The 17572-nt window shown below is 43.8% G+C and overlaps 1 protein-coding gene across 2 annotated transcripts in view; it reads right to left on the reverse strand.

Annotated features, from left to right (window-relative positions):
* Window positions 1-4217: 4217 nt before the first annotated feature.
* Window positions 4218-17572, reverse strand: part of LOC129866710 (alpha-1,3-mannosyl-glycoprotein 4-beta-N-acetylglucosaminyltransferase C-like) — a 215563-nt gene continuing 202208 nt past the window's right edge. For both annotated transcript variants that reach the window (XM_055939540.1, XM_055939541.1), the window contains one exon: window positions 4218-17563. In XM_055939540.1, the coding sequence (XP_055795515.1) occupies window positions 16407-17563 (1157 nt within the window). In that variant the 3' untranslated portion in view covers window positions 4218-16406. The remainder of the gene's footprint in view (window positions 17564-17572) is intronic.

Consider the following 17572-nt stretch of genomic DNA (forward strand, 5'->3'; position numbering starts at 1 on the left):
CTCCCTGGCACACACAGTCCTCGGGGCTGGAGCTGAGTAAGATGGATCAGGTACACTTCCATGTAACACAACAAAGCCTTCTCGGGAAACAGGCCCTTGGCAATGGAGGCGTTTCGCTAGTCCCAAAGAGAGATGTTGAACCGAGTCGACTGAAGGAGAGCTATGGGTTACGCTCTGTAACCCCGGTTCTATGAAGGAGATGAGGGAGACATCTCACCAGATTGCCCCTCTTGCATGACTTGTATAAGAGGCAGTTCTTAGAATGAGGAAACCAGAGCAGTATGGGTGCTGTATAGAGTATACCCACAAAGCTCTGATTGGCCTTTCAGGTGTGATTGAATAGGGCTTCAGTGCATGACATGCACGAGGGCATGTCCCAACGTGAGATGTCTCCCTCATCTCCTTCAGAGAACCGGGGTCACATACCGTAACCCATAGGTAATTGACTGTCAGGATGTTGTTGGAAAGCATTGCTACACAGGCAATGGTTCCATGACAGCTGCTCCATCTTGCTGATGTTCCTCACAAAGAAATTCCACAAAAAAGGCCTCAAGACACAACTAGAACCTGTTGGATGAAATGAGAGCTTTGCATTGGAAACAAGTAAAGCAACTCTCCCGAGAAGAAAGGCATGGGGAGTAGTAGTTTTTGATTAACTTCTTGAGAATACAGGGGGTGCTATTTCGCATTAGCATAATTGCCTCTACAGACTAAACTGCCTCTTATTCAATTATTGCTGTTACTATATGCATATAACCATATAGCATTGGATAGAAAACAAGCTGTGGTTTCTAAAACCGTTCCAATTGAGTCTCTGAGTCAAACACAGGTCATTTCACAGCACTTTCCCTGAGCCTGAAAAAGATTGCAAGATGTGTATGCTCGCTTCAAAGCTCTGCCTATATATGGTCACGCCACCTATGACCCGAATGACACTTCCTACTTCTTCCTATGGGTGTTTGGAAGACGTCAGAGGAGAAATTTTTTGTTTATCTTGTACTGACGTGAAATAAGACTTATTTCTTTAGCGTGACCGACAACTTCCGGTTTCTGAGATGCGCGTTTTCAGAGGTGGCATTGTCTTTTGTTATGCTGACGTTATGGATGAAAACTATCTCCGTGTCGAAGTTTGTTTGCTACATGTGACCATATCACCGTAATGTATGTTTTTTCAATATAGTTTAATCAGATTATTAGAATTTTTTCGGGAGTTTTGCCGTGTTCCGTTCTTTGAGTTTTTTAACTTTGGGAATTGACCGTGCCAGTCGACCAGTACCCAGGCTGAATGAAGAGGGGAGGTTGCCATTGTGAATGGATTGAACGACTCATCAGGACTAAGGACACCTTGATCAACATTCTGATGAAAGACCAGCAATAGTAAGACCCAATTTACGATGTTATTTCATATATCTGTCGTGCATGTGAACTGGTCGCGCGCGTCCAGCTGGTTTTGGCTGGCCTGGTTATGCTAATTAGCGATACATTTTGTTTTCGCTATAAAACATTTAAAAAATCTGAAATATTGTTTGGATTCACCAGATGTTGGGCTTTCAATGTCTGTACGCTGTGTATTTTTTCTGAAATGTTTTAAGACAAGTAATTAGTTATATAACGTTGGTCTCTGTAATTGTTCTAGCTGCATCAGCACTATATCAGATTGCAGCTGCAATGTAGAACTGTGATTTATACCTGAAAAATGCACATTTAAAAAAAAAAAACTATGCTATACCATAAATATGTTATCAGACTGTCATCTTATAAATTTGTTTGTTGGTTTGTGGCTATCAATATCTTAGTTTAGCCGAATTGGTGATAGCACCTGATGGAGTAAGAAACTGTTGGAGTAAGAAAATGGTGTCTTTTGCTAACGTGTTTAGCTAATAGATTTACATATTTTGTCTTCCCTGTAAAACATTTAAAAAATCTGAAATGGTGGTTTTATTCACAAGATCTGTGTCTTTCATTGGGTGTCTTGGACTTGTGATTTAATGATATTTAGATGCTACTATTTAATTGTGACGCTATGCTAGCGATGCTAATCAGTGTGTGGGGGGGGGGGGGTGCTCCCGGATCCGGGTTAGGTACTCTGTAGAGGTTAATCAGTCCTTTTCCCAGGTGAGGAACCGTGTTGCATTGTGAAAAAGGAGTTGCTATAAGGTAAGGTAGAACCAAGCACCAAGTCTGCATCCCAAATGGCACGCTATTCCCTATACAGTGCACTTTTAAGAAGTGCGCCATGTAGGGAATATGGTAGCATTTGGGATGCAAACCAAGCCTTCAACCTAGGCGAGATGTGTGTGCCGTAACACTGAGAGACAGATGGGAGGTTTGTACCTTTGTGAGGCAAAGCAATTGGGAGCGATTAAGTCCTCTTGCCGTAGGGACTACACAATGAGGCACCAGCAGGCTCCAACAACGCCCCAAGCGCCATTCTTTTATCTGCGCTCCTCCCGAAGACCCAGGAATTGCCATGACAGAGAAGAGAGAAGCTAGTTTTCTTTTTGCTGGTAGGATATACCGTTGGATAGTTTGGATGTTAATTCAATATTTGGATAAGTAAGTGGTTGATTCTGAATTTACCCAGCAACTGTATAGTGTTAATTTATTTAAACTCAACTTGGCCCTTACCCCTTATTTTTATTTAAACCTATTAAATTGGTATCTGGCATGGGAAGAATATTGTTTTGACTTGGGGTCAACCAGATGTGGGTGTTGCCTGAACACTACTTTACAATACCTTCCTCTCCATCCCCCTTTTAGATCCCTGATTAGTGTTTTTTAAAATACACTTGACTAGAGGCTGCTCTGGTCCTAGTTATAGGCCAGGTCCAATTCTCTGTATCGCTGCTTGCAGATGCAGAAGCCGCAATGCTCTCATTATCACCTCTTCAAGAAGCATGTGGTCGTCCGAACATTCCGAACACCCAGCTCGGGATCCTCCATCACCAGCAGACACACAATCACAGGCTCCTTGCTAGCTTATTATAAGCCATTCATCACCCCCGTCTGTTCCCTGTTCTCTCCTCTTCTGCCTCTCTCTCTCTCCTCCTCTCCCTGAGGCACATGCTTTTAAAGGCCCTTATTTACCCATATATCTGTTCATTGCACTCTACTTTTCTTCGTCCTTTCATCTCTTCCATACTGGCACGCCTTCACCTTTACCATGCTACTCAAGTATATGTAACCCTTCACTGTGTTACATGTGCACATTCAATTGCATATGACGTGCATCAGTGCAACATATACTCAAAATATACTCCGCCGGTATCTAATCTAACCAGGAAATGGTTTATTCTTGGAATTTGCTGCATCTTGGAGTGGAATCAAATGACATTTTGATTGGCGTCGTACTCGGGCATCTCCACCACATTCAGTACTGTATGTGAGGGGAATTAGCCTCCACTGTGATGGTTACAGAGGTGAGTTTGTAAAAGATGCGGGAGCTGGAAGTGTAACACATTGAAAGGAAACGAGGAAATCCACACGATCCATATCACCTGATTTTGCGGTTTTGTGCTTCTTTTTATACACTGCCGGTGGTATGATGGCAACCAGGAATCAATTTGGATGCTGTCAGCTACAGCTGCATGGGGTATTGATTTCGGCATGATGCTCCGGCAGGTCTCTATAATGTGCATTAGGTATGGTTTCCGCGACATACTGGCTTCTGTGTAGACTCACCTCCCGCTTGGATCCAGTTCACTTTAAAGAGATTGGCAGGGTGGGACGAACGCCTGAATCTAGTCTGAGTCTGGAAGGGAAAGTTAAAAACCTGTAAAAGTATGTTCCCAGCCAACCAGCCCAGTGTGAGGAATCAGAAGGCTCACCAGCATCAAGAGGAACTTGAATCTATGTATTTGCACATTCCTACACTTATATCGGCCATAACGGACAGTGCTTTGAGTTCACACTGCACAGCCCACTTTCAGAACCATCCTTTTACTTGAGGTCTGTTGTCTATGACTTCTCTCTTAAGCACGGTGTAATGCACATCATCTCCCTTCTGCGGCGTAAGGAGACCATATAATGAAGACCATGATGAAGCACTGTTTTAAAAAGTTCAGACATTGAGTATGCAGTAAAAAGGCAATAAAAAGGCAGAAAGCACATGAATATTGAAATGAATAAAGTATGGATTTTTCTCTCGGCTACTCTGAGATCTGAGTCAAACATGTTGCATTCCTGCTCTTGCTGGCATTTTCAAGGATAGGCAAATGTCACAACAGTTATCTTTTTTATTTGCACTCTGACGAGGGTAGCCAAATTGTGTGATCGACATTTATTTGTAAATATTTCTATATTAAAACATACTGTAACATGTTCAGGCAAAGACATTATTAAAATACATACTGTATTGATCCAAGGTTTACTTGCTCTCAATCTCTCTTTTACCAAATACCATATGCATGCCCTATACTGATACAGACAAAGATGTCATTATTCATCATTTTGTGCAGTGCAATTTCTCACAGAATGTTTCCCATTTTGATAAGTAGTGGTAGACTTTTCCAAAGTCAATGCCTTTCCCCCAAAGTTATTGGCATTAATTTAGTTTCATTTAAATATATTTTAAAGACAATATATATACATTACAACATTTGAAATGATACATGTAAAAAAATATATGTCATTTTACAATAATATACATACAGTACTGTTTGACGAACAATGTTGGAAAAAATACAACACCAAAACAACACTTCAACACATTCTCCCCACTGAACAAAATAGCACAAGTGAGATTGAACCTGTTTTTTAGTAAGGTAGTATTGGTAAGCATCTAGTCACAATCCAAGTACATTTTTAGTTGAGTTCAATTGCAGATGCTAATCAACAAGTTTATAGATCCTGGCATATCAAATAATTTGATTACCCACTTAAACCTTGGTGTTCAGATGCATGCATCTTCGTACACTCGCCATTGGAAAACAGCAAAACTTCCCAACAACCTAGAATTTCCATCAATACACTGCTTATGCTTGTTATTTCCAAGTTATGGGAACAGTGACAGAAGGATCTTGGGTAGCATGGCTACTAGTCGCTCTGGATAAGAGCGTCTGCTAAATGACTTAAATGTAAATGTAATCTGCTGTAAATTATATAAAAAAACACCCTCAAATGATTTAATGGGGTACATTTGCTACCACATAATCTATATGTTAGGAGTGTGTTACGAGATATTGCGGTTTGAAGACAAGTAAGCAACTGTATACAGTAGTTTGTTGACACTGAGCTGAGCGAATTTATTTGGATTTCTATGTTTTCCCCCAAGATGTAAATGTAAAAATACATCTGCAGTGTACAACTGTTTTTTACTCGCACCTTTCTTCAGCATGGACAGCAATTTCCCCTCTAGTAATAGCCATGTACAATGACCTCCTGGGATTTATATCAGGGAATATATACCAATCTCTATCCCAGGAATATACCCAGGGATTACAGGAAAACCAGGGATTCTACTGCTTTAGGATGACATATGTCCCAGTCTAAAGCTGTTTTATTACAGGTAGTACACAGGTAGTACATGTACCTGATTCGTTGGCTCTGTTCAAAGGAGAATCTATCAATAGTGAATGTCACACACAAGTTACATTATATAGTGACTTTTTTTTTTTATCAAGAAAAGTCTCAGGGGGACTTCATATATATGACAAATATGACAAAAAAAGTCATATTGTAAGAGGTTAGGGCCTCAGGTCATAAAATGTTTGACAAGAACGAATTCACGTTCAAGAGGTGATGTTATGTTGTTCTTCAAGGTGATTTGGCACACAGAAGCTTGTTATGGATAGATCAGCGTCATAGGCGAAAGGCTTTCCCAGAACAATCTGTACTAGTGTTACTACCTGTAATGGAGAAAGTCAATCTGTGACTCTGAACAAGAGCGAACGGGAGAACAACATGGAACAGTGGGTATAACATAACAAGGCATTTCATAAATATGCTGTCAAACCGTGCCCCTGCCTTGCACCTTGAGTATTTCACCAGAACATTGGTCAATGTCAACATTCATCACGTGATTGTATTGTTGTAAGATTTGACTGATTTTTTGATGCTGAAAATAGGCGTGTGGAAAGGAAGAGGACAAGTGATTCTACAGCTTTAATAAGCTAAGTCGTTGTCCGTATCTTATTTGAGAATTCTTTGTACATGTCATTTTCTTCAAAATGGTAGGTATATACTATTCGTTGACAATACGGAAAATCTTACAACCTCTGGCTTTAAGTTCTTGCCGGAGGTATTATGATACAGTACATTGTATGTACTGTACCAAAACACAGTACATAGTAAGCTAGAAGACTGTTTTGCTAGCACAGACTGGAAGTATGTTCCAGGATTCATGGGATGGCATGGAGGAGTTTACTACTAGTTTACTATCAGCCGGATTCATTAATAAGTGCATTGACAACGTCGTTCCCACAGTGACTGTACATACAGTACCAGTCAAACGTTTGGACACACACTCATTTAAGGTTTTTCTTCATTTTTACTATTTTCTACATTGTAGAATAATAGTGAAGACATCAAAACTATGATATAACACATATGGAATCATGTTGTAACCAAAAAAGTGTTAAACAAATCAAAATATATTTGAGATTCTTGAAAGTAGCCACCCTTTGCCATGATGACAGCTTCGCGCACACATTCTCTCAACAAGGTTCACCCAGAATGATTTTCCAACAGTCTTGAAGGAGTTCCCACATATCCTGAGCACTTGTTGGCTGCTTTTCCTTCACCCTGCGTTCCAACTCATCCCAAACCATCTCAATTGGGTGGAGGTTGGTGATTGTGGAGGCCAGGTCATCTGATGCAGCACTCCATCACTCTCCTTATTGGTCAAATAGCCTTTACACAGCCTGGAGGTGTGTTCTGGGTCATTGTCCAGTTGAAAAACAAATGATAGTCCCACTAAGCGCAAACCAAATGGGATGGCGTATCGCTGCAGAATGCTGAATCCTGAGTGAGAGCACCATCTGTTCCGGACTACTACGTGATCACACTCTCCATAGCCGATGTGAGTAAGATCTTTAAAAAGTTTCACATTCACAAGGCCATACTCAGAGCATGCGTTGACCAGCTGGCAAGTGTTTTCATTGACATTTTCAACCTCTCCCTGAGCCAGTCTGTAATTCCAACATGTTTCAAGCAGGCCACCATAGTCCTTGTGCCCAAGAACACCAAGGTAACCTTACTGAATGACTATCGCCCCGAAGCACACACATCTGTAGCCATGAAATGCTTTGAAATGTCTCACATCAACACCATCATCCCAGACACCATGGACCCACTCCAATTCGCACAACTCACCAACAGATCCACAGATGACGCAACCTCGTTTGCATTCCACAGAAGGAACACCTGCGTGAGAATGCTGTTCATTGACTAAAGCTCAGAGTTCAACACCACCGTACACTCAAAGCTAATCACTAAGCTAAATTCCCTGGGACTGAACACCTCCCTCTACAACTGGATCCTGGACTTCCTGACAGGCTGCCCCCAGGTGTTGAGGGTAGGCAACAACACATCCGTCCCCTCCTGTACTCCCTGTTCATCCATGACTTTGTGGCCGCGTACGACTCAAACACCATCACTATGTTTTCCGACAACACGCCGGTGGTAGACCTGATCACCGATGACGAGACAGCCTACAGGCAGGAGGTCAGAGACAACCTCTGCCTCAGCGTCAGTAAGACAAAGGAGCTGATTGTGTACTACAGGAAACGGGAGGGCTGAGTATGCCCTCATTCACATCGACAAGGCTGTAGTGCAGAGCTACAAGTTCCTAGTTGTCCACATCACTAAGGATCTATCATGATCTAAACACACCAACAGTCGTGAAGACGGCACGACAACGCCTCTTCCCCCTCAGGAGGCTGAAAAAATTGTGTATCGGCCCTCAGATCCTCAATAATTTATACAGCTGCGCTATAGAGAGCATCTTGAGAGTCTACATCAGGGGTCGGCAATTCCAGTCCTTGAGAGCCTGATTGCTGTCACAGTTTTGCTTCAGATAACACACCTGACGCCAATAATCGCCTAATCATGATCTTCAATTTAGAATGCAATTTGATTAATCAGCTGTGTTTGCTAGGGACGGAGAAAAAGTGTGACACCAATCAGGCCCCCAGGGACTGGAGATACCCACCCCTGGTCTACATGAACGCTTGCTATGGCAACTGCTTGGCATCTGACCGCAAGGCACTATAGAGGGTAGTGCGTACATCCCAGTACATCACTGGGGCCGAGCTCCCTGGTATCCAGGACCGCTACCAGGTGGTGTCAGAGGAAGGCCTACAAATTGTCAAAGACTCCAGCCAACCAAGCCACAGACAGTGGTTTCTGCAACCACATGGCAAGCGGTACCAATGCACCAAGTCTGGAACCAACAGGACCCTGCACAGCTTATACCCCCAAGCCAGAAAAAATCTAAACACTGCTAAATAGTTAATCAAATGACTACCCTGACTACCTGCATTTCCCATTTTTTTGCACACACACACTAGACTCTACCCACACATACAGTGACCCCAACACACACTACATACAGTGCATTCAGAAAGTATTCACACCCCGTGATTTTTTACACATTTTGTTGTTACAGCCTGAAATTAAAAATTATTTGTCACTGGCCTACACACAATACCCCATGTGAAAGTGGAATTGTTTTGAAATGACAAAATGACAAGCTGAAAAGTATTCAACCCCTTCGTTATTGTTACGTGTAGTGGAACTGGGGAACCCAAGAGCAGACTCAGACAAGGGGACTGGGATGAAGTAACCAAGGTATTTATTGAAACACAGGGGGATGGAGTGCAGGTCAGGGGAAGCACGGGCAGGTTGCTGGAAACCAGGTGCGGAGGCTGAGGCTGGAGCGAGAGGGGTTGAGACAGTGTAAACGGGTCCGGAGGGGGATTAGTAGGGAGTAGGGAGTAGTAGAGTGGGGAATCCAGGACAGAGTAGCAGGATGGTCGAGACGTGGGATTGGAGACAGGTACCAGAGTCAGAGCGGGCAGAACTGTAGCTGAGGCGAAAACAGCGTCAGGCAAGGAAAACAGGCACAACAGGATCTGAATAGTAACAAACGGCTAGAACCGTAGACTGACTGAGCAGAGATTATGAGCTGGTAGCGTGGAAGTGGCAGGTCTGAGTATTTATAGAGGTCTTGATTATGGAACAGGTTGCAGCTGGTGGGGATCTGCTCTGACTCCAGCACACCTGTCTCCGCCCCCACACAATCACAGATACACAGAGAGAGAGAGAGAGGGAGAGAGTACTGGGGGAGTGGCGGCAGGTCAAGGAGACACAGGATGAGCAGTAGAGGGCATTGCAGGAGCAGATGTAACAGTTACGGCAAGCCTAAATAAGTTCAGGAGTAAAAATTAGCTTAACAATTCAAATAAGTTGCATGGACTCAACGTGTGCAACATGATTTTTGAAAGACTACTTCAAATAATTGTAAGGTCCCTCAGTCTAGCAGTACATTTCAAACACAGATTCAACGTTGGCACAGGGAGTCAGGAAGCAAGGGTAGTTAGTGAGTTTAATAATAATGAACGTAGACCAATACAACACAAGAGAACCGTCTGACAAGGAAACATAACCAATACTGCCTGAAGAGTGATGCTAGGGAGTGCTAGATGAAGGGGAGTAATCAGGGTAGTGATGGAGTCCAGAGCTGTGTTCGAATACTCATACTAACTGCACTAACCATACTATTTGTGATGTAAATTTAGTATATAGTATGCTTAGTGGTCATAGTATGGATATAGTTAGTATACCAAAAGTTCCCGGATGTCATACTAAATTCATCAAAATACGAAGTATACACGCAGTGGACACTATTTCCTTGCTTTTAGAGCCCATAATGCAATTCTTCCAAAAATGGGCATGGCTTCATAAGGTTCAGATTTGAAGAAAATGGTGGAAAATATACAGCGGAAGACAGATGAGAGTGGATACTAATTCTTTGCTTTAACTAATTATGACAAATGTTAAGCAATGTATTAAAGTAATGACTTTTCAAATAAGTTACATTACACGTTATGTTGGCTGACAATTTGTTAGCTACGCTGTCCTTACGAACCGCATAGCATATTACAGCAGTATGTACCGGGTATGTTAGCTACCTACTGTGACGTCAGTTTGGCTACAAGTATATCGAACTTGCCAGTATATTTACTTCAGGCTATCTAACTAACTACTCAACGTTTATTGACTTGATTATTCATGTCATTCATAACTTAACTAAGCGAGGTTAGTTGTTCGGGTCCGTTCGTAAATTCGATCTGGCTATCTACTCGTCTGACTGCCAGAGGCAGAGCACAGAATAACTGATTAATTGATGAACGCTCGACACCCGTTGAATGTGTCAGTAAGTCAGCAGAAAAAGTGTCATTAAATTGTTGCCAGCAGCAGCTACGGTCACCAACCCTCTTTATAACATAAAAACTGCCTACCAGCGAGTAAAATGGTCAGAGTGAGGTGTTCTCTCATTTGTGTCTGGAAGTAGCTAGCAAGTTAGCCATATAGCTTGACTGCCATTGTGAGGTCAGAACGCTCGGATCAACCCTACTCCTCAGTCAGAGCTTCCACTATGCGCTCTGAACTCTCCAAGAGAAAAAACGCTCTGAATTTATGAACGGACAATCTGACAACGCCCTTAATATACGAGCGCACCCTGGACTCCAGATTGAATTTACAAACAGTCTAGCTAGAAATGTGTTATGCCAACAAGCTAGCAAGAGGTTGCATGGCAACAGCTTCAACTTCCGATAGACAGCGAAGCGCTAGTACGCTCAACTGAAAGGATACCGTTCATTTACAGTATACAATAATGAACTATAATATAATAATGAACTAATAGTATGTAGTATACAGTATGTTAGTATGGGTATTCGAACACAGCTCAGATATGCCTCATGATGGGGTGCAGGTGTGCATAATGAGGGTTGTCAGATGTGGGTAATTGCCGAGACCGGTGGTTAGTAGTGCGCTGGAGAGGAGGAGTAAACGTGACAGTACCCCCCCCCCCCCCCTCCAGAAGGACGGCCCCAAGGGAGAGGACCGGGCCATTCGGCGAAGGTGGAATTCTCGGATGATGTTGGGATCTACAATGTCGTCCACCGGAACCCAGCACCGCTCCTCTGGACCATACCCCTCCCAGTCCTCCAGGTACTGGAGCCGACCCCCACAACGTCGGGAGTCCAGGAGTGATCTGACAGCATAGGCAGGGCTCCCCTCGATATCCAAGGGAGGTGAAGGGGTGTCGTGGGGCACGGCATCAGCCAGGGGACCAGGAACCACCGGCATGAGGAGGGAAACATGAAAAGATGGTGAGATCCGGTAGTTAGTGGGGAGTTGTAACCTGTAAGTTACCTCATTGTCCCTTTAGATACCCTGAACGGCCCCACAAACAGGGCAGGCGGAGTGGGAGGTTCCTGGTGGAGAGCCTGACGTGATCACCAGGATGGAACACGGGAGCTTCACAGCGGTGGCGATCCACCTGCTCTTTCTGACAGCAGGCAGGGCGCTGGACTCTCACGTGGGCATCGTTCCATACCTCTTCTACGTGCCTGAACCACTCGTCCACTGCAGCAGCTTCGGTCTGGCTTGGAGTCCACAGAGCCAGGGCCAGCTGATAACCCAGAACACACTGGGAGTCAGCACAGTGGAAGAGTGTCACAAGGAATTCTAGACGTATTCAGTCCAAGGAAGGAATCGGGCCCACTCCCCCTGCCGGTTCTGGCAGTGACTCCTCATGAACCTCCCAGCTCCTGGTTCATCCTCTGCACCTGCCAGTTAGATTGAGGCCCCCAGCTTCTCCATGAAAGCCTTCCATACACGTGATGTGAATTAGGGGCCACGATCGGAGACGATATCCTCCGGAAGGCCATAGTGACGAAAGACCTGCTGGAACAGTGCCTCAGCGACCTAGAGAAGGGTAGGGAGACCAGAGAGGGATGAAGCGGCATGATTTTGTGAATCTGTCCACAACCACCAAAATGGTGGTGAAACCATCAGAGGGGAGATCAGTGACGAAATCAATGGACAGATGAGACCAGGGACGCTGAGGCATGGGAAGGGGAATAAGTTTACCTGCTGGAGTGTGCCGGGGAGATTTAGATTGAGTACATACTTAACTTGAGTTGACAGTGTGCAACGTCCCGCGCCAAAGGGGGCAATCAGTATTTCTCAGAAAGGGATTGAGTGGTGCGGGTGATACATGGGGGTCCAGCGGCGAGGGATGCGTGTGCTCAGGTCAGCAACCGACCCCCGAGGGGGCGTAGATGCACTCCGGAGGGCAGGTCGAAGGAGCAGTTTCCCTCTCCAGAGCCTGGCGGATGTCTGCATCTACGCCCCAAAACCAAGTGCCAACGATACAGGAGGACCGATTGATGGGCTGGTAGACACTGATAGGGCCTATGTGGAACCACAAGGTGCGGAAAAGCAGGTCCTCTGATATCCTGGTCCCCAGGTGGTAATCCTCCTCTCTGACCTGGAGATGGTGGGATTATGAAGTTGCAGCCACGGGAGGCCGAGGATGACTTTGTGCATCGGTGTGAAGGTGATGAGGAAGGGAAGGCTTTCCTGGTGCTTGGGGACCACGGTGAGGGTGAGTGGACCTGTGACATGCGTAATAGTGCCGGATCCCAATGGTCGCATATCCAACGCTTGGATGGGAAACAGAGAGGAGAGCGGGTATGAGGTGATGTGCAGGGAGGAGGCAAGGGCCTGGTTAATAAAATTCTCCCCGGCACCGGAATCCACTAGAGCTGTAGAAACAAGAGATGAGTGAAATCGATACCAAAAAAAGGTATGGCGGAAAGTGATGATGGATAACTCAAGACTAACCCAGGAGACAGATGATCACAGGGCCATCCTTCTGCTCTCGAGGATTCCGTTTTGGGACGTACCAGACACAGTTCGGACATTGCCCCCACAATAGGGACAGAGCCCCAACTGTCTCAGTCGGCGTCGCTCATCCGCGGGGAGGCGTGTGGCCACCCTGCCGTAGTTGGAGTAGGCACTCACCCGCCTCTCTAAAACTGTAAAACTCTTGTTAGAATATATCCCTTTGGAGGCTGGTGTTGGCAGTTGCACTTCCTCCCTCATATGGGCCTCAATCACCTGGGGCCCAGAGAGGGGAGAGGTCAGGCTTTCTATCACAGGTATTCTCAAACTGGGGTACGCATACCCACAGGGGTACGTGTAATGCTGTCGGGGGTACGCCAAATAGAAATGTGATTCACATAAAAAATATATATAGATTTTCCAATGGGGCTATACATTTGGGTGAGTTTTTTCTCTCGCCTCTTGAGTAGCCTCGTTTCACTGCCAAAAATAAAATTAAACCATCTAGGTTTCAGCGAAATAACAACACAATGTATCGTATAGTGTGTGTGTGTGGCAGGCTTACAATGATGGCAAAAAACAACATTTGAGAGTGCGCTGACCCTGGTGCTAGAGGAGGTACGCAGCTGGAGGTTGAATGTTTGAAGGGGTACGGGACTATGAAAAGTTTGGGAACCACTGGTTTGTCACATGTCCCTGTTGCTATGCAGAATATCAGAAAGAGAAGAGGACAGGAGGGAACAAACAATTTGACCAAGGTTGAAGAATTTTGAAAAGGATAATGGACAAATGTTGCACAATCCAGGTGTGGAAAGTTCTCAGAGACGCTGCCAAAGGTGCTTCTACAAAAAGTGTTGACTCAAGGGTATGAATACTTATGTAAATTTCGTTTTCAATACATTTGCTACAATTTATAAAAACATGCTTTCACTTTGTTAATATGGGGTAGTGTGTGTAGATGGGTGAAGTAAATAAATCAATTTAATCAATTTTGAATTCAGGCTGTAACACAACAAAATGTGTGGGATGAGTGAACGGGTATGAATACTTTCTGAAGGCACTGTACTCCCACACACACATGCAGCATACTGACGCCATGCACGCACACACGCACACACTCACCACATATGCTACTGTCTATTATCTACCTGTGCCTAGTCACTTTACCCCTACTTACAGTGCCTTCGGAAAGTATTCAGCACCCTTGACTTTTTCCACATTTTCTTACATTACAGTCTTATTCCATCAATCTACACACAATACCCCTTTAGGACAAAACAGGTTCTTAGAAATGTTAGCAAATGTATTAAAAATAAAAACAGAACTACCTTATTTACATAAGTTTTCAGACCATTCGCTATGAGACTCGAAATTGAGCTCAGGTGCATCCTGTTTCCATTGATCATCCTTGAAATGTTTCTACAACTTGATTGGAGCCCACCTGTGATATATTCAATTGACTGGACATGATTTGGAAAGGCACACACCTGTCTATATAAGGTCCCACAGTTGACAGTGCATGTCAGAGTAAAAACCAAGCCATGATGTCAAAGGAATTGTCTGTAGAGCTCCGAGACAGGACTGTGTCGAGGCACAGATCTGGGGAAGGGTACCAAAACATTTCTGCAGCATTGAAGGTCCCCAAGTACACAGTGGCTTCCATCATTCTTAAATGGAAGACGTTAGGAACCACAAAGACTCTTCCTAGAGCTGGCCGCCTGGCCAAACGGAGCAATCGGGGGAGAAATGCTAAATATATGTATGTGAACAATAACATTTGAATTGATTTGGTCAGGGATGTCACTCTGACAGAGCACTAAAGTTCCTCTGTGGAGATGGGAGAAACTTCCAGAAGGACAGCCATCTCTTCAGCACTAGCACTCGACCAATCAGACCTTTATGGTAGAGTGGCCAGACGGAAGCCACTCCTCATTAAAAAGCATGACATGACAGCCCGCTTCGAGTTTGCCAAAAAGCACCTAAAGTACTGAGTAAAGGGTACTTATGTAAATGTCGTATTTCAAATTGTTTTATTTTGATAAATTTGCCAAAATTTCTACAAACTTATTTTTGCTTTGTCATTATGGGGTATTGTGTGTAGATTGAGAAAAAAAACCAATTGATTCAATTTTAGAATAAGGCTGTAACCTAAAAAAAAGGTGGAAAAGGTAAAGGGGTCTGAATACTTTCTGAAGGCAGTGCATATGTACAGTACACTACATCCTGACACTACCTCAATGACCTTGTATTCCTGAACATCGTCTCGGTACTGGTACACCCTGTATATAGTATCTTCTACTTCCTATATATAGCCATGTTATTTTTACTCTTTATTTGTATTCGTTATTCACTGTGTATTTATTCCTCATGTCACTAGTTCTATTTTATTTAAATAAAAAATTATTATCTTTAACTCTGCAGTGTTGGAAAGGGACCCGTAAGTAAGTGTTTCATTATTAGTCTACACCTGTTGTCTACAAAGCCTGTGACAAATACAATTTGATTTGATTTGAGTTTACCATGGCCCACAGGCACCACACAGAGTAAATAAAGTTGATTTGTTTCTATATTACAGAAACATTCTAAGAGAAGATCCTTTAGTGCCTGAGAGCACATCATTGGGTAAAGAGAGTGAATTTACTTGAGACCCTAGCTCCAGGGGTGTTGTTGTTTGCTGGTGTAGAGAGCAGAGCGCTCCTAACACAGACCAATTTACTCCGGTAAAAGTCTGCTGTGGTGACAAAAAAAAAGGCAAATATCAGTTCCACCCCATTCCGTACTGTGCGCGCCAATCTGAGATGTTAGAGAAGAAGGGTGAAAACAAACATTGTTCTTCTGTCAGCGGCTCTGATGGAACATACGGCGCCAGAGAAAGTGCCAGAGAAATACTTTTGCAGAGCTCGCTCCAACACTCTAACACCACGCCCGCCTTAATAGGAGGGATTGAATGGACACACTGGATATTCACAGACAGAATGACCATCATAATGCTTGTAGGGTAAGATGTAAAGGATGACGATTACTTTGGAAAGGGCTGAATGGGGCTATTTTCTGATAGCAAGAACATTTGGAGCAATACTATGTTCCTAAGGCTATACTTGTCTGCAGGTGTGCTATTTCTTAATCAACACTGTTCAAGTCCAGAGGACCCAGAGGCTACTTTTGATGTGGAAAGACACTGAGAAACATAAATAATAATAAGATGTACAACATGAGTATAATAGCCAACAGATATTTCCCATGATCTCACATTCATAAAAACGGGTCAACATCCATTAAAGTAGTTAGTCAGACAATCATTAAACATTTTTCCTTAATTGTAAAAAGCAATAAAGTATAGTTTCAAATATAAAAACTCTAGATTGAATTGTACATAAAAATATAAATACATATACTATAAAATGAAATAAATGGGTAAATAAATAATTAAGTAAATAAACACATGCAACAATAAATAAACACAATAATACGTAAATAAATGAATACATTGTCAAATGAATTAGTAAACCAACTGTTACCCACATGGTATGATGATAGTTTTTGTATTGTCCTCATTGACTGGGAGGTTGTGTAGTCCACAAGCTTATACTCCTAATAATCAGCCATTCTTTCTGACTGGCAGTTACCACAATACGAATACACTCAATAGCAAAGGCAATCTTGTGGTCCACATCTTTGACCTCAATGTGGCCATTTTTAAACTCCCCTAACGTGATGTAGGAAGAACACTGCCTTCCTCTCTTTGTCCCCACCAGCTTCTCTCCTACTTCCAGAGCTCCATGGTGCAGGATATCGTTCTGACGATCGTCCGTTCCTGTCAAGATTTTGATTTTGCTTATTTTAGTTGATTTGTTAAATACTATGACAAAGAAGTCTCCGGTAGAGGGAGGTTTCCCCCAAAAGTATTCGTCCACACTGCTATAAGCCTTGGTGGCGTCATAGTTTTCAAATACATTAATGTTTGTGTACATGCTGGCAGGAGGGTTGTCAGGGATATCAATAGAGTCCTCTTCAAAGTCATCATCCTTCAACTTGTTCTCTGCTCCCTTATATGAGGAGTAGTAGCCCATGTGCTGGAACAGAGAGGGCTTGAAGCGGATGACATCTTTCTGGGCCAACAGGCCCCGGAAGTGAATAAGGAGCCAGTCGCAAGGCATCTCCTGGTAGAACATGAGCAGGAAGTGGGCCAGTCGCGGAAGGTCTCTTGAGTGGTAGAGCTTCCCTATGTAGCCAAGCTTTGAGAACTCCAACATCACCCAGTAGGAGCCTTCCCTGGAGGTGACCACCTTCTTCAGGGATGTCAGGAAGTTCCGTGAGCAGAGCACATCGTCCTCCAGCATCATGTAAAAATCTGAGAGGTTGGTGCAGAAGTTGAGGAGGAAGGCGTAGTCCACGTTCTGCTTGGAGCGGAAGCGTACCCTGTCCTCTGGGTCGTTGTAGTTCCTTTTCAGCCCATCCAGTGATGGGTAGTACTCCTCAGGGGCATGGATCACCAGGAGATGCCCAGCGATGATGTGGTGGGCAAACTTCCTGGAGATGTCCTGCACCAGGTTTTCACACCAGGCCAGGTCAAAGTCCGCCAGGTGAACCACCACCACAATCTCTTTCAGTTCCTCATAACTGGACTGGTCAAAAATGGATTTGATTGTCTCCATGAGGTAATTCCCTCTTTTTCTTTTGACGGACGACAGTCCAATGGTTAGATATTCTGTAAACG

The sequence above is a fragment of the Salvelinus fontinalis genome, chromosome 12, assembly GCF_029448725.1.
Source record: "Salvelinus fontinalis isolate EN_2023a chromosome 12, ASM2944872v1, whole genome shotgun sequence".
NCBI classification, from domain to species: Eukaryota; Metazoa; Chordata; class Actinopteri; order Salmoniformes; family Salmonidae; genus Salvelinus; species Salvelinus fontinalis.